The sequence below is a fragment of the Dunckerocampus dactyliophorus genome, chromosome 8 (assembly GCF_027744805.1).
Source record: "Dunckerocampus dactyliophorus isolate RoL2022-P2 chromosome 8, RoL_Ddac_1.1, whole genome shotgun sequence".
NCBI classification, from domain to species: Eukaryota; Metazoa; Chordata; class Actinopteri; order Syngnathiformes; family Syngnathidae; genus Dunckerocampus; species Dunckerocampus dactyliophorus.
Genome location: NC_072826.1, coordinates 1603635 through 1630912, shown reverse-complemented (window position 1 = coordinate 1630912; position 27278 = coordinate 1603635). Strand labels below are relative to the sequence as shown.

Genomic DNA, 27278 nt, shown 5'->3' with positions numbered 1-27278 from the left:
GCATTTTGTATTCAGTTGTGTTGTCATTGACAAATATTTCAATTTATTTCATGATCTGAAACCTTTGAGTGTCACTATTTAAAGAGAAAAATAAATTTTGAAAGTAACAGGCAATCTAACTATTATTTCAAACGTTACAACACCATTACCATCACAGACAGCAAAATGTGCCGCATTATTATGCACGGATATCAATATCAAGCATCTGCATGTTGCCTAAGTTGCCATTTTTCACTACTACTACACAGGAAGTTAAAAGCTAGTCATCAAGAGCTGCCTTCAATCGTTTTGGTGGAGAATTGCAAGTCACAAGCTCAGCCCTCAGCCTAATCTCCTGAACCATCTCCAAAAATGCCATGACGTTCCAAAGCTAAATTCAAATTCTTTCAAATATTTGTAGGTTTTTCAAAAAAGTAACTTACCCTGCTTGATAAATTACATTAGCTCTGCCACTGCTTTTGGATCGTCTATTAGAACAATTAGTAGCTGAGCAGCGTGCTTCCGATATAAACACATGTATGTGCTGAATCATGCTTCATAATTTAAGTCAGTCAACATAGTAATATATCAGTGTGTGTGTGTAATGAATGTGTACAAGTTTCACTTTTTGAATAAGATGACCGAAATAAATAAACTTTATGGTCATATTCTAATTTATTGAGGAGCACCTGTATATATGAATGTATAACAGTGGCTCCCCATCACCCTTTGGTTTTCAGTCAGAAGAATTGGGTGGGAAAAACTTTGGACACCCCTGAAGTGGCGTAATTCACCAGTTTGACCACTACGTCGAAACCCGGCGCTCTACCCGTATAAGGTTTTCATTGCTCAGCGCTGTTCTCTACGCACATACGTACTGCGCAACTACGTCACTCGCTCGCTTTCAGGGAACAGGAAGAGCGCGAGATAGGAATCCAAGAGCGCGGACAGACGGGCGCGCAGCTACAGTTGGATCGGTGCGTTAGCCGTTCCTCAAAACATCACAGAGCCTCCAAAACCCACACAGACGCGACAGACAGCCGAAGAAAAACAACAAAAAAACAACATTGATGTACATGTCGTACAGGGGCAGCGGGACAAGACATCTGGTCGTAAGCAACAGAAAAACGGGTGGAACATGTCCTGGCGGTCGCGCGGGTAAGTTGCTAATCTTTGTTAACCGAATTGACTGGATAATCGACACCACTTATTTGACATCCAGCTCGTTGAAAGCGTCCGTTTCGATGCTGTACGTAAGACACCTGATTGTCTAACGTGAAATGTTGACATTAAAGAGAACGTTTGACCTCATTGACTCTTGTGGATACCAACCGCCCTTTTCCGGAACAACCCTTGTACTCCCGAGTGATTTCACATGTTTTAAAAACATCAAATTCGTACTCAAACGTCCTGTACTTGACAAGCAGCCGCTTGGTTCGTGATTTAACCGCCAGCAATAAATCCCAAATGAATAAACAAACCAAGCTGGGTTTTACTTTTGTCGATACCTGAAACTCATCAACTGTGTGGATGTCGTTTATCACTCAGCGAGGATGGGGAGGACACCATGCATCCTGACACTGACTCGGATGTAGCAGAGCAGAGGGAGGGGGGCAAGGTGAAAGTAAAGTGGACACAAGAGGAGGTGACCTGACACGACCGTCACATTCTCTTAACTCGTTCACATCTCGTTTAAAGACGTTTCCATCTCCGACAGGATGACAGCCTGAAGGCACACGTTCAAAAACTGGGACAGAAAGACTGGAGAAACGTAGCCATGCACATACCAGTGAGTTGAAAACAATGTCTTTTATGAACACTGTTGCACCCCATAGGGTTGAATGTGTGTAGAAATCCCATGCATGTTTGATGGCGTTTCTTTTTTGTTTAGAATCGCACTGAACACCAATGTCAGCACCGCTGGTTTAAAGTTTTGGATCCCGACTTGATAAAAGGTCCATGGACGAAAGAAGAAGACGACAAGGTATGGTGGGGGGGTCCATTTGCGGCCTGTAGCTGTTTTTCAATGGGCCTCGGCACAAAAAAAACCCCAGTAAATATGGAAGAAAAAGCAGTAATTTTGCTAGAAGAACATCAAAATATTAGGAGAAAACAGCATAAACAACACAAAGAAGGGGTTGTTTGACATCAAATCAATTTTAACATTTGCAACTGAACTAAGGGTTAAAATTTTGCTACAATGCTTAACCTTCTGCACGCTACGCTCCTCCACACTCTCTCGCTTCCTCTTTCCTGTCATGTGTGATCCTTCCACTGAAATGACCCGGCCGAGCTCTTACCAAATGCACTTCTGCCACCTTGTGGCCGTTTTCATGTCCTAAAATTGTTCTAAAAGAGACATCCTGAGCGTGGAGGGAAATAAATGAATGTGTAGGAAACGCTGATGACAGCAAGACGCACTCCACACTGTGAAGGGATAGTTTGGATTTTTTGACATGAAGTTGTATGACATCGCAATCAGCAGTGCAGTGCATCAACAGCCACGATGTCAACAAACTGATGTATGTTCCAAAATACTTTTATTATGATGTGAATTTGCCCTACCATCCCTCAGGTCATCGAGCTTGTGAATGTCTATGGAAACAAACAATGGGCAGTGGTTGCCAAGCATCTGAAGGGAAGGCTTGGTAAGCAGTGCAGAGAACGCTGGCACAACCACCTCAACCCCAGTGTGAAGAAGTCTTCGTGGACGGCCGAGGAGGACCTCATCATCTATAAGGCTCACTGCCTGCTCGGAAACCGCTGGGCTGAGATTGCAAAGCTGCTGCCGGGAAGGTAAATGTGCCATAAAAGGGGGCTGGCTTTGAAATGATTGCTCTGGTTTTATGTGTGGAAAGGCGCTCTTACCTTCTTACCTTGGACACATTATCAAACAGGACTGATAATGCGGTGAAGAATCACTGGAATTCAACCATTAAGCGCAAGGTAGAAATGGGCTTCTACACGCGGGAGGATGTTACGCTGAGCGAGGTTGAGGAACTGTTAGCTCGTGTTAAAGATGTCCAGGTGGGCTGTCATGTCTGAAATGAATGCATGCCTCTGTTTTTGCACTGTTGTACACATGTTTCTATATCTGCACCCTGACCACGCAGATGCCCAATTGTTATCAAGAGGTCGCTGATCCCGACCCAGGGCAGGAGATGCATCCCTCAGTAAGCAACTATTCACACAGTTAAAGGAAAATGTCCTTTTTTTTTTGTTAAAATTTTGCCCATCGTCCACAGTCCTTATGTGGGACCTGAACACACGTCTTTCTCTTTTCTGTGCGTTCCAAAGATATAAAAACAGCTAAAAAGAGGCAGGTAATTAATGGGACATGGGACACACCTATTCTGCCTAGAAACCCCTCCAACAAGGTTTTATGGTTTTCTATCCATGCTGTGACCATGTAGTAACAGGTACATTTGTGATAACATGTCATACTTACGGTATTTTCCCATATTTTGGTCATTTTAAGCATTACGCAAAGCATGTTTATTTGTAGAACTCAACCAATGCACAAGGTAATTGTAAGTGCTTTACAGAAAAGAAGAAAATGGCTTCATAAAACATAAAATCATTCTAAAGTCATGCCGTAAAATTCCATAAAAAAATTAAAAATGACAAATGCGGATAAAATGCTTTGAGCTGTGAAATGCACAGTTGAATAGAAGTGTTTTCAGCCCGGATTTGAACATTGCCAAAGTTGAGGATTGTTGCACATCTTCTGGAAGACTGTTCCAGATTTTGGCAGCATAAAACTGAAACGCAGCCCGACCGTGTTTAGTCCTGACTCTGGTCACCCGCAGGAGACCACTCCCCGAGCTTCTCAGAGCCCGAGATGGTTTTTGTGGCTCTGACATGTCAGAGATGTACGTTGGCGCAAGACCATGAAAAGACATTACCGGAACTTCCTTCCTGGGCGCATTGACTTCACATAGCAACATAGAAAGGAACGCTACACTGAGCATTGACGTTTCCAAACTCAAAAACAAAAACCGCCGCAATGGCGGAAGCTCCATGTAGTGTTACCTTTCTGTAGTAGCCTGACGCGCTGTGAGCGAGTGTGTGGCGAAGCTAGGGTGTGTTGTGGCAAGGTGTAAGTAGTTCTTTGGTGTAACAATGTTAATAACAATGTCACTGTGGCTTGGTTAATATGCAGGTCACATTATGTAAAAGGAGTGTTGTGGGTGCTTTTTGGAGGTTCTTTCAGAAGGTCTTGTAGGCAGAATTGGTGCATCCCATTACGTGCATTCTTAGCTGCCACTCTTGAGCTGTTTTATATCTTTAGAACGCAGTGAAAAGAGAAAGACGTGTGTTCATGTCTCACATAAGGATTGTGGATGATGGGCAGTGTTCCTTTAACATCCGTCATTGGTAGAGTTAAACAACTGTAGTTGCATATGTGTGAAATGTACAATAAGTTATATCGATGTCTACGTCTGCCAACAGTCGCAGGGAACGTCAGACTCAGCCGCTGTCAATGGTGACCTGATTGATGAGGCAGGCCGTTCCCCTGCAGTCCCCTCCCCAAAGGATAGTTCAAGTCTCATGTCTGAAGCGGACAACATGGGAGAGATGAATTCTACCAGCTGGGTGGCGGACAACTCTGGCTTTCTTTCCCCCACCGGGCCACTGAGGGAGGTCCTCGACATGGTAGATGGGGTAAGAATAATCAGTATGCATATTTTTTATGTTTTATCTCCCTTTTACGCAGAACAGACATTCCTGTTGACATACGTCGGAAAATGGTTAATAGTAGTAGGACAGATTCAAAACATATTGAACCACTTCCCATGAAACGTTGTAAAGGGGTGGCTCACGGGACAACCAACCCAAATAAGACACTTTTTTTGACACTTTCAGTCTTGATATTCTTGTCATATGTGGTCTATAAGTTGCATCTATCGTGGCCTAAGACGTTCATGGCATTGTATTTATTTGTTTATGAACACTTTAATATAATTAAAAGATTCATTTTTGTGGCTCCGGCATCTAGTCCGGACACCTCCCTGGTGAGGTGTTCCGGGCACGCCCTGCCCCGGGGCAGACCTACGACACGCTGGAGGGATTATGTCTCACAGCTGGCCTGGGAACACCTTGGTGTCCTCCCGGTGGAACTGGAAGAGATGGCTGGAGACTGCGAAGTCTGGACTTCGCAACAGAGACTGCTGCCCCCGCGACCCTGACCCGGATAAGCGGAAGAAAATGGATGGAGATGATTTGATAACCTTAAAATACCAAATTAGATAGACTTTTCCGGCAACTAAGGTTGTACTCAAACTAGGCCATTGCTAAAGGAGAGCCAGGGCATAATACGATTGGTCATGCACACGCACGTAGCCAAGTCATAGAATGACTGTAATGTGATCACACCTGGCTAAAGGTGTCCTGATTCCATATTGATATCAGCTATCGGTTCAGTATCAGCCAAAAAGTGAGTATTGGCGAGTAACACGGCCGTGTGCAAACGGGCCGAAGCCTGAATGATGGGTGTGAGCGCAGGCCAGGGAGGGTGGGGGGAATTATGCCTATTATGAGTAGCTGTGACTACGCCCTAAGATGCTTCTTTTCTTCCTGCAGGATCTCGATGGCTGGTGTAACCTAGAAGCCTTTGACTTGCCTGAAGAAAGCCCAAGCCCAGAGCGCCACCAGTTCCGTCTCGAGGGCAGCGCCCTGCAGGAGTTGAGCAAAGGAAGCAAAGGAGAACTTATACCTATCTCCCCTGGCGGGGTCACTCCCCCTTCTATCCTGAGTCACAGAAGTCGCAGACACGTGGCCTTGTCTCCCGATGCCAATAGTGCAATGACACCTAAGAGCACGCCAGTGAAAATTCTACCCTTTTCACCTTCTCAAGTAGTCCTCTTTTTAAGCGTTGATGTCACCACTTCTAAGGGACGACGCAATTTCTCACCTTCTCAATATCATTACAGTTCTTGAACATGTGGACCAAGCAGGATACTCATGACCTGGAGAACCCATCGCTCACATCCACGCCAGTGTGCAGCCAGAAGGCCATCGTTACCACCCCTCTACAGCGAGACAAGACCCCCATCACTCAGAAGGAAAACTCGGTGTAGGTGCTCTCGAACTCCTATCTGATGGCCAATGCTGAACTGAGTGTCAAGTCTCGATGGTTTGTCTTCATGTAGGTTTGTTACACCCAACCACAAGTCCGAGCTCTGCACAATGCCGCGTACTCCAACACCATTCAAAAATGCCATGGAGAAGTATGGCCCTCTGCAGCCTCTGGTAAGCTTCATTGTAGGCGCTAGTTAGCTTTACATGACCTGAATGCCAACATCAACCTTTTCAAAGACATTTCCATGAATGACTACTTTCTTGGCATGTAAAGACAGCATGTTAGCTAGGGTTGCCACAAGAGCTCACAAGATTAAAACATGTCAAGATTTGGGGGGCACCTGGCCTGGGACAGTAATTAATAAATAAATGAATTAATCGCACTGTAAATGAAAATGAAGTGGACAACTCCTCAGTACGTTGCCATGTGCACGCGTGTCTTGTTCTACTCGTCTCCCGCCTCCTAACAGGCAGGAGGAGGATTCACTCTGTGCATTGGTGTCAGCACCTCGGCACGTTTGTTCCATGGAACAACGGCATGGACGGAGTGAGCCCTTTTGCGAGTCATATAGTCTCTTTGTCTCGATGGGTGGAGGTGGGGCCGCTAGTATACACACAGAGTGCAGAAGAGTGTACCGTAGTAGAAATTAAATTAGTAGATTGCAATACTATATTCTATACCGCTTCTCCTCATTAGGGTCACGGGGGTATGCTGGAGCCTATCTCAGCTGACTTCGGGCGAGAGGCGGGGTACACCCTGGACTGGTCGCCAGCCAATCGCCATATATATATTTTCATTGCACTTTTCTTAGAAGTAATCTCATCTCGTAGACCCAATGTTGTGTGTCGTCTTGTCCCATAAACTGAGTGTCTCGTGACTCCCCCTACTTGTTACTATCAGTGGAAATGTAGATGCTGGCTGCACTTGATTCATATAATATATATATACAGTATATATTTTTTCTGTTTTTGCAGCCGCAGACTCCGAACCTTGAGGATGACATAAATGAAGTCATCCTACGAGACGTAGGGATGGACTTGACAGTCCAACTTCCAACTCTTCCTGAGCAAAGACGCAAGGCGATGGTAAGTTTGACAGTCATCTGCTACGTTGTCATTTATGTTATCATGACTGACCATCGAATGCCATGTCTCCCTTTTAGTTTTAAATATTTGAAGTTGGTAGGGACAGAGCCACCCCTCCCGCAGAAAAGATGGCGGGCCCCATTTTGTGCAAAGGGGCTCATTTTTCTGCAAATGTGCAATGGATGCATATTGCTGCTATGAGGCATAGAGTTGCCATAATTGCAGCACGCGGCAGAAAGAGAATAAAATGGAGGAATTCACCTACCGTAAAGCACCGTGTATAAACCACACTTTTTTTCCACTGGTAAGAAGCAAAAAATCGGGGTGCGGTTTATACACGATGACAGGTCTGTGACCAGACACAGAAATTGACAAGAAGACCATTTTAGAATAGCCGTTTGTGGGTCAGACAGTTGCTTTGACTTTAGCACACTCTGCTGTACAGTTGCTGAAAATGCTTGTGTATGCAACTAACTTATCTGACGGCTGTCTGTATTTTTACAGACAGCCGATTTGTTATTATCTTATGCTTAGCCATAATATTAAAGATCTAGATGCCGAAGTTCAGATTTCTTCTTTATTCTTCTTTTTGAAATTGCTTAGTACCTTTACGCATGTTGATTTGAGATGAAAGAGTTGGCAAGCATTTATGAACTAAAAAAAATTTTCCCCCCGCCGTGAGCCTGAAAATGGGGGTGCGGTTAATATACGGGTACGGTTTATACACGGTGCTTTACGGTACTCCCCTGTCAATCCCTGGTGGTGTAAAGGCACAGCTGCTGCCTTTGAAGCCAATAATTATAATGAAAAAATGGTCTCAAAAAATGTCGATGATATTGGTTATCGACGATAATTTGTAGCACAATTATCGACCAGCAAATGTTTGTTGTCGTGACAGGCCTATGTAGCGTGTCACACACAGACAACTTCATGACCCATTTTGACTGGAGACATGCTCGTTTTCTTCACAGCATCGACCTCCTGTGAAGAAAGTGCGCAAGTCATTGGCCCTAGATGACTGCCAAGTGATGCCCACATCCAAACGCAAATCTAAGAACGAAGCCAAATATTGCAGCATCAAGGTAACACTGTAAGAAATATTATTTTGACACTTGATAAACATAATTGATTCCTTGTTTGTTTTGCTCACAGGAAGAACCTGTGATGGTTCATATCAGCTCCTCGGTTTGCAGTAAAAGCCGTGAAAATATTTTGGATCAGGGTTTCCTTTTGGGTCCGTGTGACAGCACGATATTTCCTAGTGTAATGCCTCCAGCTCCGGTAAGTCCCATCTTTCGAAAAGTGTACACAGGCGGTCCTCGGCCTACGAAGGATTTCCGTTCGATGTAAGTCGAATTGTCGTGTTAGTCGGAACCTAACATCTAAGTCACTCATGCTGTCGTCACTGGAAGGGGCATTGCTAGGGAGGGGGAGACGGACTTACTGGGATGAAGACGTATCAGTAATGAGACCACTACGCTGCTTAGCCATCACTGTCCATTTCATAGGAGCAAATCCTTCCACATGTTCAAGGATACAATCTTGAGCAAGTGGAGGCGGAGGACTCTTTCGTTTTGGCATATTTGCCAAAATAAGCACTTTCACCGGAGGGGAAAACACAGATATTATGTACTTGGGGGGGAAAAAAAAGTAACTGGCCAATCACAGCTCTGCGGTCCGTGCCACCCATTGACGGGAGGTTTGTCCAGTGTCCTCCTGCCTCTCACTGTTGCAAACGCCTCCAACGGAGTGCCGACAGCTTGTTCGGCTTTCCGGATCAGTTTGTCCATCCGGTTCATGTCCTTTTTGCTGGCGCTGCTCCCCCAACAAACCACAGCAAAGTACAGGGAGCTTTTCACTTTCCTTTTCTTTGACACGCCCCAATCGGAATAGTCAGCCTCACGTTTGGGGAAACACTATTGAAGGGAAACAAGTTAACTGAAAAGAATGAAATTGGCGTCCTTTCTCAGTGTAGCGTCACATGTCTACGCATTCTCCTGCCACATGCACTTTTGTTCCCCGTTTTGCACTCATGATTTACGAGAGTGCGTACGTACGTACCCACGAAACATTGTAACACAAGGACCGCCTGTGTCTTTTGTTCATTCATCAACTATTTCACATCGTTTTCTCCTGAGGCCTAATGCTAATGAGCTATCTCTTCTTTCTCATCAGATGTCCAAGGAATGGGAGACAGTTGTGTGTGGGCAAACTAAAGACCAGCTCATCATGACAGAGAAAGCAAGGCGCTACCTTCGCTCCCTAAAATCCCACGCTCCCAACAGAGCTCTGGTGTTGACTTAGACCACTCCCACCTTTGTACCAGCTCGTCACACAAACACAACGTAGTTCTGTTGTTTGCTGTTGTACCTCGTTGTGAAGAAGGGCCTTGTAAATGTAATAACATGTTTGAACAGTGTACCCTAAATCAGCAACCTCAGCAGTGACACGTTGAAATACGCTTTTAGATTTTGTCTAATTCCAAAGGCCTCTTTAAGGCCTGAAAACAAGATAATTCATCGACATCGACAGTCAAGCAATAAGAGACTTGAAACTCAGCAAAAGAAATCATCGCTGTCTACTTTTGCAATCAATGAAAATGTTTTTTTACATTGCATTTGTTTTTTTAATCCTTGTACAAACTATACATAGCTTGCTTAACATCCAAAAATCTGTTGCGATTTTGTATGCGGTGTAAATTTAAGCATATTTAGCAATGGGGAGGGGTGAGAATTAAAAAAAATGTTACATGAACATTGTTTTGGAAAATATCCAAGGTCATGACACTGAAACTACCAACAATTGAAATGACCTCAGAACCATCAAACAGTGGTTGGCAACGACTGGGGTCTGAAGTCAGGTCTGCATAGAATGTTTCAAATTGATAGACAAGGTTAACTGTGTCATGTACATTGTAAATATTCAATTTGTGGGATTTTTTTAAAATTTACTTTAAAGTGTGTCTCTCAGCCTAGGCCTTAAATACATGCTCTTTGCAGCCAGAGTAGGAACATGTTTAAGCACGTTTATAAGACTTATGTAAATGTTTGATATCCAAATAGAGATGTTGAAATGAGTGGAATCAACAACTTATCAGATAAGTATAGTCCATAACTTTTATGAATACGTTTAGTTAAGTTTTTTCAGGTTATTCTTCCAAGTTGGCCATAGCACCGCGCTTCATCTACATTAATGGTCCATTGCATTGTGTTAAACGTCTTTAAATAAAATTTTATTGCATCTAAAAAAAAAAGGTCTTTTATTTTGGTTCACACATCTTAACGTGTGAGGTGTGCTATTATTGTGAAATGCCAAACCGGATGTTACATCTTTGCTGGTAGGTGGGCTCTGCACCGGAAGTACTCGTCCGTTTTGGTGACGCTGCATTAGACTGCCAGACATGGAACGGTTCAGTAAGTGAATGAAACTCGGTTTTCGCTATAAAGCTGTGCACGTTTGTCCATATGCATGTCATGTCGATTGTATTAAGTATGCAACATCGCGTCGCCTTTCGAGAATGTATGGGAAAGTATTTTTTTGGCGGTTGTAGCTTCTTGTTTCGCGTACTGCTGTCGTTAGCTAGCTTGCTGTGTAGCCAACGTCAGACATGAAAGCCGGTATTGTGTGTCTAAAATGACAACTGAAACATTACATATCTGTAGAGATTATTCTTAGTATTTCCTTCTGTCCACAGCGCTGCTCGGGTTGGTCCTCCTCAGCGCGGCTCTGACTGGAGCTCAGACTCTCGCACCGGCACACTATCTTTCCCTCAGTGACGTTGCCCGCCTTCAAAACCTCCTCAGCCAGCCCTTCACTGACCTGGAATCAGCATACTACTCTGTTCTTGGCCTCACCAAACTCGGAGCCACTGTTCCTGATCACAAGGTGTGTAAAGCGTTCTCGTTATTCTCTCCTATTCAAAGGACAGCCGTCTTGAACATTTCTCTTTGTGTTCAGTGTTATTAAAATTGAGTGATTTCTTTGTAAACAACCAGGAATTATGCCAGTTCCTGAAATCCCAGTTTGATCCCACCAGTGTTGACTCGCTCTTTTTTGCTGTGGAGACCAGCCAAGCCGTATCTGGGTGTGAGGTATGCAAATGGTCCCACAAATAATTCGTCTCGTCGGATTGATCAGTATGACATCATAATTCCCTCCCGATAATTAATGTGCACTGCTAAAAAAAAAAAAAAAAAAAAAAAAAAAGAATTTTCAGCCAGTTGCATTCAGTCCTACGTAGAGCTTCAAAATACACAAAGAAGAAATGGCAGCAGAAGACACAAACTTGCGAGCAGGCGATAAGGATTTAATGTGAATAGGGTGTCTGTCAGCTGATCAAAAGCCAAAATCTGCACAAAAATACAGATGCCATGCCATTTTCTTTCAGGCGTTCACACTGCCATGACCTCCTGATCTTTTGACCGTTACGATCTTCCTAAGACCCACAAGAGCAAAATGCACGTTGCACAGTTTCAACTGGTTTTAAGATTTTGATCATCAGTGTAGATGTCAGGCAGTGTTTTAGCAAAGTGCTTTACACCACTCCTGCACACCGGTAGGACAGATTCAGTTTCATGCAAAACCAAGAGTGACTGACAGCCGTCATAGTTAGACTGCTGACAGACACACAGTCTCCAAGGCACAAGCATGTTGACTTTTCTTTACCGCTTAGATCCCCGTGTCCAATGAAACTCGCGACATCCTCCTGGCCGCCGTCAGCGAAGACTCCACCATGACTCAGATCCACAGGGCTGTGAGCGCGCTCAGCTCTCTGGGTCTTCCTCTGACCTCTCAGGAGGTCGTAGGTGCACTTACAGCTCGCATCAACAAGGAGGACAATGTGATGGCGTAAGTTTGGTGGTGGGGGGGGGGCTGGGGGGGGGGGGATTTGTGTGCTATATGGAGGCCAAATTAGTTGAATGTTTTACACGTTACCTTTTGGACAGCATTACCTCAGCTCTGCAAACAGCCACCCGCCTTTCCCGGCAGGCGGAGCTCGGAGGAATACTTGAGGAAATCGAGGTGAGTGGTTAAACTTCCGCCAGGTGGCGCTGCCGCAGCACTTGTCCTTGTCAGCCCTCCACATGAGGCCGCTGTTTGCTGGTTTTATTCACAGGATCTGACGGCACGTTTAGATGATCTTGGTGGTGTCTACCTCCAATTTGAAGAGGGACTGGAGGCCACTGCCATGTTTGTGACTGCTGCTTATTCCCTGTCGGATCATGTTGATATGGAGCCCCCCCTCAAAGAGGTATGATTTATTCTTTTTAAGAGTAGTGCCCTATGAAATCTGTTTTAATTTCTTCCCAAATTTCGTTTCTTCTGTTTTTAATTTTTTGAATTCAGTGTTTTTACCTTCTATACTTACGTTACCAGCATAGGGTGTGTACTTCTGTCACAGCAAATAAAATATGTTAATTACATTTATTGATGCAAAATTTCATTGGCCAATTTTACACAGTATTTCACAAATGGATGGAGCATGGCTAACTTTTCTAATGGCATGTCAGCCTCAACAAACTGTAATGCCGTGCTTGCGGTCAAAGGCGTAAACTAGTCACCAATACAATTCCAATTGCTGTTATTAATGTTAAGCTATTTTTATGACACCCTTATTTTGTTTATACAATTACTGAACAGCACTCTCATTTTGAAGGCCGGAAGTGTGATTGGTGTGTTTAGTCTGTTGGCGGTTTAGATGAGCTGGGAGCAAGAACAAACGTGCCACTCGGCGTGATTTCACTCAGAACTTGCACAACGTCAGCGGGCATCGTAAAACGCGTCTTTGCAAACACAACACGGTGTAAAGGGGGGAGGCAGGCTGGTCTTTGTGACAAGATTCCACCACGACTGAGCGGTCCACCAAGGAAATGCTTCCCAACATAAACTCGTCCCTCTGAGTCACACAGGCTGGATGACAGGAGGGGTTCACTCTGCATCTGTCCGTGCGCATTGGTTCTATCGTGGAATGAACGGAAAGAGTGGGCTCTCATCTCGCTCAGCCTCTGTGGCGGCGGGGCTACCAGTGAGTGGATACAGAGGATTTAGCAGTTAGCTGCGTGAGGCAGCATATACTAAAATGAATGAAGGCGCAGAAGCCAAGCAAATGCCACGGCCGACAGGCCCAGTGTGGGAATATTTCACTTTTAAACAGAACACGGTGAGCACATGAACACCGACGACTGACACGGACAGTTTTCTCAACTGGGGGAAAAAAAAACTACAGATGGAGGTGTTGGGCAGCAGAGCCTTCGTCCCGACAGTCGACGCTTACTGAAGTGTTTGGTGGGCAAATGTAAACAAAACACTGCAAAATGGTGCAGGTTCACAGACCAAGTCGCTGGCTAAAATGCAAAAATATACATAAAGGCAACTTCTGTGTCAAGCGCATGTCTCACACAGGTACACCGTACACTATACTTGAGTACCATCTAGTGGTTCAAATGTGAATGACACCTCTCATGACAATGGAAAAAATGGTCTCAAAAAATGTTGTCGATAAAATCGATTGTCGACGACAATTTGCAGCAGTTATCAACCACCAAAATTTGTTATTGTGACAGGCCCACGTGTTTAATAGTAGATTCCATTTTTGTTGGCCAATTCTGCAGTTGTCTTTGAGATTCCATTATTGCAGAAATCATACGCCGCTAGAAGTGGAATTGCGTCACTTAGTTTGTTATTAAAATGCTTTTTTTTCCCTCTCTCTCTCACAGGACCAAGTCATTCAGCTGGTGAACTCAATTTTCAGCAAGAAATCCTGGGACTCTCTGGCTGAGGCCTTCAGCGTGGCGAGTGCTGCCGCGACTCTCTCCAACAACCGCTTCCACGTTCCAGTTGTGGTCAACACTCACGGCCCGGCCACAGTGTCACACAGCCAGCCAACTCTGCAGGTACCAACGACGACTGGAAGGAACACTTGATTTTGATGAACATGTATCACATCTGTCCAATCACCTCAGTTAGGCATTCTGTTTCTACCTCTTGATTCACAGCTCCTTGTGACAGACGTCATGTCTCAGCCTCTGGCCTCAGCCAACGTGCAAGTGGAATCTGTCTATTCTATCGCCTCCAAGACCATGATACTTGGCCAAGCACCGTTCACACTCAGCGAGTATGTGTCATTGGAGGACTATAATTAGTCTCCATGTTTCCTCTAGTTTGGGGGGTGGGGGGCACAAAAACGCACACTCATACATGTACATGTGCAGTCTAGCTGACTATATTACACTCCCCCACACTATCATTTCACTAACTTGTACAATATGAAGTGTGAGAGACTCTAAATTAGTCCATGGAGTCAAAATAAAGTACTGAATGGAATCACTCCTCCGCACACAATGTGTCACGATAGAAACCGCATGCTGTCATGTTAATACAATAAGCCTATTCAGTCGTTTTAATGCAGGCCCCGCAATCTTTACCATCCAGGGAGCCATTTTGCCTAACATTAGCATGTTAGCATTCTTGAAGTCATTCAAATCTTTCCATGGTATGTTTTCATAGTCAAGGAATCTAAATATGTAGATAAAATAAACGTAGGACGAATATTTGTGGTGTAAATCACACTATGGGGGGGAACTGTGGTGCTTGACTGAGGTCTGCGATCTCAAGAGTGCTTTTCTAGTTGTGTTCTAGGTCTTGCACACACTTTCATAGCTCTCAGCTCCAGCAACAGCCATACGTCCTGCTCATCCACCAATCACACTACGCCATTTCACGCATCAGCATGTACACTGCAACCAGACTTGTGTTGTGGTACGGCGCCATATCGCACATTAAATGGGCGGGAGGTGCACAAAGTCCCCAACTAACGAACACAATTGGTTCCAGACGACCGTTCTTATGTTGAATCGTTCTTAAGTAGGGGAAAAGATAATATTACCAATGATATAGGTACTACATGTACGTGTATACATATACAGTATATGTGTATGTATGTAAATATGAGTTTGGATGCAGTAGTAATATTAAACGAGGATAATTAATGAAAAAAACAAAAGTGATATAGTCATACGTAATGATAAATGTTATTTACCTTTAAAGAGGAGTTGCCGAGCATACGTCGTTTTGGAGGAGGAGATATTGGGGGGAAAAAAAGGACAAGTCGTCGTTAGACTCTTCTAAAAGAGGTAGTGTTCTGTGGGTGGTGTAGAATTAAGCAGGCCTATTAACTCTTCATAAACTTTAATCACACGCTCTGTCCGGGTTGTACGATTTAACTTTCCATTTAGCTTTACACTGTATCTCCCCAGTGTCTAACTCTTCCTCTGTTGGTCTCATTAGCTCTAAGGCTGCATTAGCAGTGTCACAGTGCCCTCTACTGGTCAAGCATGTACAGTAGCAGTATAAATACTGATTGAGCGACTGACTACAAGGCAAAATAAAATAAAATAAAATATAGACCAGTCTGCTTGTGTTCGTATCCGCGAGTGTTTGCTAGTCGGGTGTTCATAAGTTGGGACCTCGTGTATAATGGAATATATATTCGTGTATATTCTAAAACGTAACTTGATCAAATCAAACTTCATCTGAACATGACTTTTACTTGATTGCAAATTCTTAAAAATGATTCCTATTGTTATTTGTGGTGGGTTGTGTCAGCAGCATTTTTTGGCTGACAATACATGGTACACCTCCCCCCTTGTTTTTCAGCGGTGTCTTTGAACTGAACTTCATGTCCCAGCAGCCAGCCAGTGGATATTACCAGTTTATTGTTTCTGTGACTGGAGACAGCCGATTGATTGCCAACCGTGTTGAGGTGAGTTTCTATCTGCTAACATTTACATAAGACATCTAACCGTTCCTGAGGCCCAAATCCAGGCCCGTATTTTCGGATCATTTCACAAATGTTGAAATAACCAGTCAGACCCGCAGCTTCAAGGCTTTATAGTTGAAACGATGAAACCCTGATACCATCAAGCTGCCTGAAAGGGAACTTTATTTATTTTACACTAATGCTTACAACCATGTGAATGTAGTTCAGAACATGCGAAAAAGGAAAATTATATTGTTTCATTCATTCTTAAGATGGACTTTACAGCCATGCTGGTGTAAACACCTGGGAGCTGCCATTTTGCAGGTCACTATCCCTTTAGTCTTTCTGACGAAATGGACCCTCTATGCACTGTTGTATTTGATTCAACTTTCTCAAGCATTTTATCCTGTCTTGAGGTCATGAATGAATATATGCTGTGAAGGAGACTTAAAGTACATTTACAGAAATAGTCATATTTGTTCAACAAACATTTTGTGTACCCCTAATAGTAATTGAAGTCTTGATGGTTTGGTAGTTCTTCACGCTTTTAATGCATACTCAGACTTGGTCAGTTGTACTTCAAACATTAAGTCAGTACTTTTTTGGCAAGTTTGATCCCTCCTTTAGCACGATTGGAAGTGGTAGTCTAGGTCCCTGGCACGATATGCGTGTGCTGGAATGACTGCAATGCGATCGCTCCTTGCAGGTTATTTATGATAACACAAAAAAAACTTATCAGCCACCTGAAACACCAGCGTGGTGTTTGAAAAGCGCAAAAGGTTTGCCAGAGACCTCCGTGGCATCACAATGGCTGCTCGGAGCGTGTGGCCGAATACAGTGCACCTTGCTGGGCTACAGCAGGTGACTCCCTCCGCTCTATACGCTGGTTCTCCTGATAGTAGTGATGCGCTAGCAGTAATGTCATATCTGATTAGGACAAATCAACAGGCACAGTTGGTCACATCCTTATTTGTTCCGGTCCTTCTGTGTGCACAAACTACAGTTAAATCAAAATTTTACAAAAGTAGATCTAAAACAAGTTATCGGTTATCTATCATATCGGTCTCGAGAAACAAAGTTATCGGGATTGGTTTGAAAAAAGATGTCGTGCAACTCTAGTAGGAATAATAAAAATGACTACTGTAGAAATAAGACTGGAAATAATCAGAAATATAAAGAAATTGTAGTCAAACAGCCGTGTAGAAGTGATGGGAAAAACAATGGGCTGTGGCTGGAATGCTCAGTGTGAGTGAGAGGGGGAAGCACGGCCAAGTCGAGCACTGATGCCTTAGCGTGAGTACGCCTTTAATCAGCCCCTACTGGGAATGGGTGTGTTTTATTGTACGTTTACGGTAAAACCTAGACAAACGGTGGTGATTTATAAATGTTGACCAACAAATTATCCACACGTTCTGCAGCTCAAAATGAAAGTGTCCACCGAGGTGTCCATCACCAACATGGACCTCTCTGTGGTAGACAAGGACCAGAGCATCGGCACCAAGACCACCAGGTTAGGACTCACGACGGCCGCACCTTTGACTGTCTGCCTATTTACGACCCCGAAAGATTAAATGATGGTTTCAAATGATCCAGGGTCAACTATCCCTCCAAGGCCAAGAGCCCATTCACAGCAGACAGCCACCAGAACTTTGCTATGTCCTTTCAACTGGTTGATGTCAACACTGGAGTTGAACTCGCCCCCCACCAGGTCTGTAACCGGGATTTGGACCTGAACGTGTCGGCATCAAACTGGCAGCTTGATGTATAAATGCCTTGCCATTCATTCTCTCTGTAACAGACCTTCGTTCGGCTGCACAATCAGAAAACCGGCCAGGAGGTTGTTTTTGTTGCTGAGCCTGACAAGAGCGTGTATAAGTTTGAGTTGGACACGGCAAAACTCAAATCAGAGTTTGACTCAATCTCCGGCACCTATTCCCTCAATCTGATTGTTGGAGACGCCACCTTGGAGAACCCCATCTTGTGGAATGTGGTACGTGTTGAGCAAGGTGTCAGCATTGCCATCATCCGTCTTTTTGACATTCACCATCAATCTGTTGAAAGGCTGATGTTGTGCTGAAGTTTGTGGACGACGATGCCCCCGCTGCTATTCAGCCAAAGAGTCTCTACGTACCCAAACCAGAGATCCAGGTAAAGCTCGTGTACTGCTAACCAGGTGAAACCAGTCACGTCCAGTTGTTTTGGATCCCAGCTTGACTCTTGACTGATCCCACCTCTGCAGCACTTATTCAGGGAACCAGAGAAGAAGCCCCCAACTGTTGTTTCCAACACCTTCACTGCACTTGTCCTTTCTCCCTTGCTGCTTCTGCTCATCCTGGTAAGAATGGACATCTTTCATTTTACTCTCATGTGACAAATGGCTAAATCAGTGTTGTAGTCATCATTCCTCAGGGGGAACTTTTAAAAATTCTTAAAATGTGTGATTATTTATCATCTCAATGAAGACTGTAGTGTACAGTAGGGCTGTCCGCAACCGAAGTATTGCTGAATTTACTTTTTTTATTACACAGCATGGCCAACAATATTTTTGGCTTTTGCAACAAACCTCAGCGAGTCGGGTCCCTAATCCAATAAAGGTCCCGAACTCGTGGAGGAAGCCGATATTATCCGATATTCAAGATACAGCCGGATATCCCTGGTGTACACTTTTAGTTTTCCCAAATAGATCTTGTTAGAATGAGCTCCTTGTTTGGCGTGTAAGATGGTAAACACATTCTGTACTGCTTTGTTTGCGTCAGGGATGACATCTTTTTTTTTTTTTTTTCCTTTCTCCCTTTGCAGTGGATTAAGCTCGGAGCCAACATTTCCAACTTGAGCTTTTCTCCCAGCACCATTCTTTTCCATATGGGGCATGCAGGTTAGCCTTTCAACGTATTTTATCAAAAAGTGACTTGTTTCTTTTTCATGCAGGGGGCAGTCCGAGCCCATTTGTGAATCCTAATTAACTCTAGTTGCTACAGCGAGCAGCAATGGGGAATAGTAGCGGCAGCAACATGGGTCAAAAGCAGCGCAGTCGTCCCTCGCCACTTCCAATTTCACGGCTTCACTCTTATTGCCGTTTTTCAAAATAGGTTAATAATCAGTGCTGTGTGCTTTGAGCCACGTGTGTATTGGAAAATGCTGATTCCTGGTGGGATACATTGTGGTCATCTTTGACCATGCATGACTACTTTGCAATGTGGAATTGTAACTCTTCTATACCAAAGACGCATTTATGTTTTTACAGTCCCCAACGCCCGATCCCAAATACCTATAAAGAGGTGATGACGCAACTTAACACTAATTGATGCCATTTTTAGAACAGTTTTAAGCCATAAAAACGGCCACAAGGTGGCAGAAGTGCGTTTGATAAGAGCTCGGAATGTGAATTTGAATGGAAAAAAAACAAAACCGTAAGTGACGGGGGCCTGGTCGTCAGCATGTTGGCCACAAAGTCAGGAGATGGGGAAGATCTGGATGAGTTGGGCATCTCTACATGGAGTTTGCATGTTCTCCCCGTGCGTGTGTTTTCTCCGGGTACTCCGGTTTCCTCCCACATTAGGAGGAAACCGGTTAGGTTAATCAGCGACTCTAATTTGTCCATAGGTATTAATGTGAGTGTGAATGCTTGTTTATGCCTGCGATGGGCTGGCAACCAGTCCAGGGTGTAGCCCGCCTCTCGCCCGAAGTCAGCTGGGATAGGCTCCAGCATATCTGCGAGCCTAATGACGATAAGCGACATAGAAGATGGGTTGGAAAACACACATGACAGCAAAGAGGAAGTGGAAGGAAGTGTTTGATATTTGAGCTGTCACGAAAAGCAAAAAATATTCGTATCCAAGTGAAAGTTATGCTTGAAATGTATCTTTTCACAAAAAGCTGGTTTTCTCCAAAAAAAAATTTTAAGTTAGTAACTGATATTTTCCTGAAACTTTCCGATGTTCTACTGCTGAAAAGGTAGAAACAAACTGATGAAAGTAGGGGGTGTCTTGTTTCTTTTGGTAGGGTCCATGTTGATAAAGCCGTAGAACACAATATTCTGTGTGCCTTGAAAGATCAGTCAAAATTGTCTAAAATGGCCGCCACTGGAGGGGGCGTTGTCTTTCTTTTGAAAAAATGGCTGGGATTGAATGAGTTCATATTTACGTCAGTGCTCACCAACCTTTTTTGAGACCAAGATCGGCCGTGAACCTGCGCAAGATCTAGTTGCTCACTCTTCGCGAGGGGAGGGCACTGACGTACTAATATATATATTTTTTTCTAATATTCTCGCGATCGTCCGGCAAAGTCCCAAATATTGACTAGTAGCTTGCGATTGAGGGGTTGGTCACCCCTGATTTCCATAATTCACAGCAAGAAGAATGAATGTTGTTGCCTTTTTAAATAGTAACCCATAAAAGAATGCCCATTTGATACTCATTCTGTTTTTTGCTCTTGTTTTTTTTCCAGCCATGCTGGGACTGATGTACGTCTACTGGACCCACTTGAACATGTTCCAGACTCTTAAGTACCTGGCGATTATCGGGGGTGTAACATTCCTGGCCGGGAACCGCATGCTGGCTCAGAAGGCAGTGAAGAGGTACGTGCGCTGATGGCACCTGGCGCAAAAGACTTCTTAGTCCTTGAGAGGAATCAGACGCTTTCAGATGTTCGCTACTTGGGTGCTCTGGAGGCCTCTCGATTGTTTGCTGGTTGAAAATAGAAAGAAAAGTGCCTCTCCATGTCGCTCTGATATCAGTGCCGAGCTCTCTAGTGGGAAAAGCACGACTGCACGAGAGATGCTGCAAGTGGGCAATTTCTTGTCGAGCCCTCTTAAGTGTCCAATAAGCCATGTGGCACTTGTGTTACCGCCTCAAGACGTTGTTTGTCTCATTTTTACCTCTTGTTGTTCAACACGCCGCTTTTCATTATACAAGTAGCAACCCACAATTAATGATGACTCAGTGAGGACGTCTCTATTTCCTGTCAATCTCTCTCCCTTCTACACGGCGCTGTCTTTTTTACTCCTCTTTCAGGATTGCGGCCGAGCAAAGTAGTAGGTTGGCAAAGTATAGGAGCCTCCGATAAATCACCTGTTTGTAACAAAGGAGCTGCTTGTGCTCCCAGGCTGAAGTAAGGGCTTCCTCCTAGGCTGTACCCCCAAGTGCATCTCTGTCTAGGCTGGCAGCATGCATGCATGCCTGTGTGGTGATCACTCATCCCAACTGAACCCCCTCCTGTGGGCGCCGACGACGCTGGTTTGCCTTGCTTTCATCCCCACCATAATCATTTTGCATTAATCCCTCCATTGGTTTCCACTCGAGCTGATGCCATTTTCCACATCTGAGCATATGGTGGGATTGTTTAGATATTAGATATTAGGCCTGTCACAATCATAAATTGATTCATCGAATGCTAAAAAAAAAAAAAACAAGTTGATAATCATGCCGCCCTGGATAAATGGACATGTGCGTGTATGCGTGTGTTCCATCTCCTCGTCTCTCTGAGCCACACAGGCTGGATGACAGGAGGGGTTCACTCTGCATCTGTCTGTGCGCATTGGTTCTATAGTGGAATGAATGGAGAAAGTGGGCCCTCATCTCATTCAGCCTCTTTGTGGAGGCGGGGCTACTACTGAGTGGATACAGAGTGCTAGCAGTTAGCCTCATGAGCCAGCATACGCTAACATGAATGAAGGCACCAAAGCGATGGTTTCTGAGGCGAATGCCACAGCCGACAGCACCCAGTGTGGAGATATTTCGGTTTTAAACAGAATGAACAAGGTGAGCGCAGGAACACCAACGAACCGATATGTCACTTTTGTTCGAAAGCAATGGCAAGGAAGCAGGGTGGCGTTTGGTCGGCAATCTAAATATAAACAAAATGGTGCGCACTCACAGTGCCGCTAGCTACATGGCAAAAGAAATGCAACCATTCAATACGGTTGTATAGCATACATTTTATGTCACATAATGAATGGAAAAAATGGTCTCAACAAAATATATCGATTATCAACGACCAGCAAAATTTGTTTTTGTGACAGGCCTATCACCCATGGTTATTTATTGTACGTCCCCCCAGCCCCACCCTCACCCAAGTAACATTACCTGCTACACATTTTAATGCATGTAGCATCTGCACATCGTGGATGTTCTCGCTAAGTCAAGATGAGGAGGATGAAAGCAATAATATATGCTCTTTCTGCCCCCCCACAGAATTGAGAAAAAATAAGCCAACGAAATGGGAAAAAAAATACACGGAAGGAGCTGATATGTTGACAAGCCCCGATACATCAAATCAGACATTTACACGGCATGACAGTGGAAGAATTTGAGCCTTGCCGAATGAAAGGAAATCCAGAAAATGTCCCCATGTTCCATGTGACCCCTCCATGAGTGCTGCAAGGCTACTGATCGTTGCACTTCATCTTCCTGTGAGATTATTGGACTTGTGGTAAAACATGCCACTGTTGTCTCAGTGTGCTTTCTTCTTTTTTTTTATTGTGGTTTCTTGACAGAATTTAAGTCCCGGATTTTTATTTTTATTTTTTTGTACATTCCTCTGAGTTCTCCCTCTCTGCTCAGTTCACCTCACTGCAGATTTTCAAATCACATACTTGAGCCACCACTGCCTGTTTTGAGTTTGATGTGGAAATGCACAAGTGGTTTCACATTTAATACGGAATGTTTGCAGCCCCAACAAATTGTTAACACACGGGCAATTTCAAGATATGTTTTTTTCTAATTAAAAAGATTAAATAAAGAATTGGAGGTGTGTATGGAAGTTTTTGTCTCACCAAGAGTACCTTTTTTTGGTTTGGTACACGAGTGTGCAGCAGACTGACTGCAAGTAGCAAGAAATTCTGTAAAAATATAAAATGGATTTGAAATTGTTTGAAAGGCATTTGAAGTTTTCAGGTTTTGCGTTTCTATACCACAACAACGTAAATCATTTTGTAAAACGTGGCATTTCTGCATTAAAGGGCCCCTATTCTGCTAATTTAAAGTTCTTTTAAAATGCTAGTGGATCTCAGTGAGGAACTATACTAAGTTTAGTGTAAATACTCCAAAAATGCTGCAAGTTAACGGACCAATGCAGAAGTTAGCCAGGGTACCAGGGGTGCCAGTTCGTTAGCGCATGTGACATAAAAGAGGGACGTCCCTCAGGTCTGGGGCCCCTGGTGGCTTGGCACACTTTTTTTTTTTTTTTTTTTTTTTTTGTTTCATGAGCTTGCAGCATTTCTCTCATGCAGTTTTAGCAATGTACGACAGAATATTACGGCCACATTGGGGGAAAAAAAATCTCAGATTACAGGAATAGAAAAAAAAAGTTGTAAATTTACAAGAAATTTGAGAGATTTACAAGAATGAAGTCTTAAATTTATGATAGTTATACCTTTTGACAAGGCCAAAGGTCACATAAGTCTCCCCTTTTCATAGCTTTCTCAGGCAATGCCTGTAACGTAGTTTTCTCGTGAATTTACGACTTCATTTTTGTAATATTACGAGTTTTTCTGGTAAATTTACGATTTATTTTGGAAATCCCTGATTATTTTAATACTAGTCGTAACAGGCATAAGTACACTGACTTGTATTTATTTACAGCGCAGCCTTGACTCATCCAATATGGCGGCGACGTTGACGTACGGCGCAGCGCTCGATGCGGCGTCTACATATATATGTCTGCATCGATCGCCCTACGTCAACGTCGCCGCCATATTGGATGTGTCAAATTTGAGAAGCTCAAATATATTGTTTTTGGTGCCTAACTGTTCCCCAAGTATATTAGTGCGTGTGTGAATGTATAAACGAGAGGAATTAACTTACATCTCTTTGTAGAAAGGCGCTTTATGAAAGTACATTTACAGCGCAGCCTTGACACATCCAATATGGCGGTGACGTTGACGTACAGCAGAAGTGGACAAACCCACTCCATGCGACGTCTCTCTTGACTACGGCTAGCTAGACATGGTAATCTGTCTGTGCTCAACTGCTCTGTTTTTGCTGACACGTATAAATAAAAGCTTGCCTGAAGCTACTCTTTAAGAGTCAAGTTTCCTTCCTTACTGAAGAGCTATGTTCCACGTATGACACCGAATATTACGACTATACTGTCGTAATATTACTTTTTTTTTCCCGTAAATGCAGGACTTTTTTCTCATAAATTTACGACTTTATTGTCGTAAGCTAATATTTCTTTTCCAATGCGGCCCTAATACTCCGTCGTAGATTTTTATTTTTTTTTTGCATTTGCAGCATTAGTTTTACGGTGCTTGTTGTGTAAGACTACTTTGGATTGATGACTGCATGTGTAATAAAAAGAACATGAATAAGCCCCACGAAGGAACAAGTTTGAATAACCCTGTCTGACTATTTTTATTCTTATTATGCCTGCAAATGTTTACACTTGAAGCCAATAGTCCACAATTTGACCAAAAAAAAAACAAGTACAACAAACATACAGAAATGACAATACATGTATTGTTAATTGTGGATGTTTTGTTCAGTTCTTCAATGAAAAAGAAAAATATTTTTTGTCAGGGACAACAAGCTGGGATGGTTTTGAAAAGGAGCACACAGTGTGTCTGCTTCCGTCTGCAGGGAACAAAGAAAGAAAAGCGAGATGCTGTTCAAAGCTTCCTGTGAGTATTAGCTTGCGGTGTTTACCTGAGCCTCGCTGCATGTCATCAAGTCCCCATGTACCTCTGATCGCTCCGGATGGACGTCAGATCTTCATTATACGTTCCTTCATAGACATCTGACTGGCGTTTCATATAACTCTCACTTCCATCTCTGGGGGGGAAAAGAACGCTTGATGATTCCGGGTCCATTGTGCTGCAGCCACGTCCGGGGAACAATAAGTTCCTCCGACTGGACTTGCGCACATGGGAAGGATTTTATTAATTTGGTGATACCTACTCGAGACGTTTGCCCATGATGGTCTGGAGGAACTTCCTGGCAGAGATTTGGCCCAACACTTTCCTATAACTGTTTGTAAAGATGGCGTCAGCGTGGCGGGCCAAGCTGAAATGAATTTAAATGAACATTTTAGATTCTATTCGTGATTCTAAAATGATTTCTGTGCTTATGAGTCACTTTTGAGTCTTCATTACCTGCACAATCAAATGAGATTCAACACAAAAACTCACTGTTTGAGAGGTCAAATGAAGATCAAATGCACACGTTAATACCGAAAATATTATAGTCACAACTTGTAGTAATACAGCGGAATAGAATGTGTAATTTAATTCATGCGATCCCCTGTCTTGCAAGTAGTTAATGACAATGGTGACCTTGTACTATACAAAAGAATTAATGTCTCCAAATAAGACTGGAAATAGTCCAAAACGTTATAGATTTTGCAGTATAGAACGTGTCATGAAATTAATGCAATCACCCTTTTTGCAAGTAATTAATGACAGCAGCAGCCTTGTACAAAATGATCAAAACTACTCCAGATAAAACTGGAAACGGTCCACAAAGTCATAGAAATGACAGTAATACAGCAGAAGAGAGAGTCTTTTTGTTGACGTGATTGCCCCTCTTGCAAGTAATCACCACTCAGGACAGCAGCAACCTTGCACAAAATAAATAATCACAACGACCCCAGATAAGACTGGAAATAGTCTATGAAGTCATAGAAATTACAGTAATACAGCAACATAGAATGTGTCTTTCCATTAATGCGATTGCCCCCTTTTCCACGTTAATTACCACCAATGAAAGCAGCAACCATGCGCAAAATATAGAATCAGAACGACTCAGACTAAGACCGGAAATAGTCTATGAAGTCATAGAAGTTACAGTTAACGTGATTGCCCCTCTTGCAAGTAATTACCAGTAAGACTGCAGCAACCTTGCACAAAATAAATAAAATAACAAATAAATAAATCAGAATGACTCCAAATAAGACTGGAAATAGTCCACAAAGTCATACAAATTGCAGTAACACAGCAGAATAGAATGAGTATTTTCATGAATGTGATCACCCCCCCTTGTAAGTAAAGTAATGACACCGGCAACCTTGTACTATACAAAATAAATCATATCATCATCAATCATAAGGAAATAATCCAAAAGGTTATAGAAATTGCAGTAATGGAGAAGAATACAATGTTTTTTTCATTATTGCTATCGCTCCTCTTGCGAGTAATGACAGCAGCAACCTTGACTGGAAATAGTCCACAAAGTCATACGAATTGCAGTAATACAGCAGAATAGACGCGGTGGGGCAAGCAAAAGTGGAAAAAGTTTGCATCATAAACTCTGCAGTCTATGAGAACAGCATACTGACCGTAACTCTGCTCTTTCTTGGGAAGAACTTGTGTCTTCAAGCTGCTCTGGATTCTTTAGAGAAGATGTCATCAGGATGGACGTGTCCCTCTGGCCAAACCTGACGAATGCCCCCAATAAACAAAAGAAATGTTGCATTCCATTTACCGGTCCAACTCCGTCACGCTCTATACTTGACTTTTTTCCATTTAAAAAAACATCTACAATTATAAAACCTAGATGTTATTCTATTCATTTAGACTTCAGAGTTCCATAATCCAACAAAACCATCAAACACACACACACTCTGCTTCTTTGACCCCCTAATAGCGAGATGAAGGTGCTAAGGTGCCCCTATTTAGCATAACAATTGAAAGCCTCTTACCAAGCACTGCATCTTGCGCTTAATTACATCTTTTGATTGGAAAGCTTAACAGGAGAGAGAATGACTTCTCACCCCAAAATTAAAATGCACACCTTTTAAGTATAGTGTACTTCATCACGGCAGCTCTTACCTGATGGATGGGAATAGCGGGGATCCTGATGTGGACATGACCAGGCAGTAACACAGCAGCAGTGCAGATTTCTCCATCCTAAGCTTGTCTTATTGACCAATGGACAGCTGCAAAATGACATGAGAGAACCTCACTCACCTCTACCAGATACAGCTGGAAAAATACAACATGAGGCACACACTGACTTACCTGCTGGAAGTACAGTATAGTGTGTGATCCTTGTAGTTCCTCTTTATGCTGTGCTGCCCGCTCTCATCATCTCTCACAGCCACAAACTACTGGAACGCCGCCCATTGTTCTCCCTGCATCCATGGTCACTTTATACTCAACCTTCCAGTCACTCCCACATCGCAAAGGATCACACCTTCTCCTGAAGTTTGCTTGCTCACCCTCTCAATGTCAATGTTTTTTCTTTTTTTTTTTTTTTTAGATAAATTTATATTACAAAAGTAGAAATAACCCAACACGTTGTATGTGGGTGCTAATGGTGCAAAGGACAGAATACAATGATACTGTATTTGGGGACATCAAGTCAGGCCAGAGACAACATTCACTTGCTGTCTTCAAAATGTAAACACAGAGAGTGAAATAATATCAACATCTATTGCACAT

The 27278-nt window shown here is 43.3% G+C and overlaps 3 protein-coding genes across 5 annotated transcripts; 2 read left to right on the top strand and 1 right to left on the bottom strand.

The window, feature by feature from the left end:
• Window positions 1-899: 899 nt before the first annotated feature.
• On the top strand, window positions 900-10340 carry mybl2b (v-myb avian myeloblastosis viral oncogene homolog-like 2b). Its single transcript, XM_054784753.1, has 15 exons — window positions 900-1137; window positions 1528-1624; window positions 1697-1768; window positions 1871-1963; window positions 2555-2775; window positions 2877-3006; window positions 3093-3152; window positions 4432-4644; window positions 5563-5835; window positions 5913-6055; window positions 6132-6231; window positions 7036-7146; window positions 8118-8228; window positions 8299-8427; window positions 9322-10340. The coding sequence occupies exons 1-15, from the start codon at window positions 1118-1120 to the stop codon at window positions 9448-9450; spliced, it is 1902 nt and encodes a 633-aa protein (XP_054640728.1). The 5' UTR covers window positions 900-1117; the 3' UTR covers window positions 9451-10340.
• Window positions 10341-10485: 145 nt separating this feature from the next.
• Window positions 10486-22654, top strand: rpn2 (ribophorin II). Of its 2 annotated transcripts, XM_054785362.1 has the most exons (18): window positions 10486-10559; window positions 10841-11031; window positions 11142-11237; window positions 11819-11994; window positions 12093-12168; window positions 12263-12397; window positions 13863-14039; window positions 14142-14260; window positions 15802-15907; window positions 17323-17414; window positions 17498-17612; window positions 17703-17894; window positions 17966-18052; window positions 18144-18239; window positions 18704-18779; window positions 20351-20480; window positions 20917-21013; window positions 22096-22654. In XM_054785362.1, the coding sequence occupies exons 1-17, from the start codon at window positions 10547-10549 to the stop codon at window positions 20966-20968; spliced, it is 1929 nt and encodes a 642-aa protein (XP_054641337.1). In that variant the 5' UTR covers window positions 10486-10546; the 3' UTR covers window positions 20969-21013; window positions 22096-22654. The 2 variants fall into 2 exon arrangements, with proteins under 2 accessions (XP_054641337.1, XP_054641338.1); XM_054785363.1 differs by lacking the exon at window positions 20917-21013.
• Window positions 22655-24025: 1371 nt separating this feature from the next.
• On the bottom strand, window positions 24026-27199 carry ghrh (growth hormone releasing hormone). 2 transcript variants are annotated; one of them, XM_054785364.1, is made up of 6 exons: window positions 26856-27199; window positions 26667-26773; window positions 26174-26272; window positions 24799-24903; window positions 24547-24672; window positions 24026-24474 (listed from the first exon to the last, which is right to left on the bottom strand). In XM_054785364.1, the coding sequence occupies exons 2-5, from the start codon at window positions 26741-26743 to the stop codon at window positions 24567-24569; spliced, it is 387 nt and encodes a 128-aa protein (XP_054641339.1). In that variant the 5' UTR covers window positions 26744-26773; window positions 26856-27199; the 3' UTR covers window positions 24026-24474; window positions 24547-24566. The 2 variants fall into 2 exon arrangements, with proteins under 2 accessions (XP_054641339.1, XP_054641340.1); XM_054785365.1 differs by having other exon boundaries at window positions 26667-26936.
• Between the last annotated feature and the right edge of the window lie 79 nt (window positions 27200-27278).

Coding starts and splice junctions, on each gene's coding strand:
- mybl2b (XM_054784753.1), top strand. CDS start 1,118: ATGTCCTGGCGGTCGCGCGG. Junction 3,153..4,431: donor GGCAGGAGATGCATCCCTCA/GTAAGCAACTAT, acceptor GTCTGCCAACAG/TCGCAGGGAACGTCAGACTC. Junction 8,428..9,321: donor GTGTAATGCCTCCAGCTCCG/GTAAGTCCCATC, acceptor CTTTCTCATCAG/ATGTCCAAGGAATGGGAGAC.
- rpn2 (XM_054785362.1), top strand. Junction 12,169..12,262: donor GAATACTTGAGGAAATCGAG/GTGAGTGGTTAA, acceptor TTTTATTCACAG/GATCTGACGGCACGTTTAGA. Junction 18,053..18,143: donor TACCCAAACCAGAGATCCAG/GTAAAGCTCGTG, acceptor CCACCTCTGCAG/CACTTATTCAGGGAACCAGA.
- ghrh (XM_054785364.1), bottom strand. CDS start 26,743: ATGGAGAAATCTGCACTGCTGCTGTGTTACTGCCTGGTCATGTCCACA. Junction 26,273..26,666: donor CCGCTATTCCCATCCATCAG/GTAAGAGCTGCC, acceptor GGCATTCGTCAG/GTTTGGCCAGAGGGACACGT. Junction 24,673..24,798: donor ATCATGGGCAAACGTCTCGA/GTAGGTATCACC, acceptor TTTCCCCCCCAG/AGATGGAAGTGAGAGTTATA.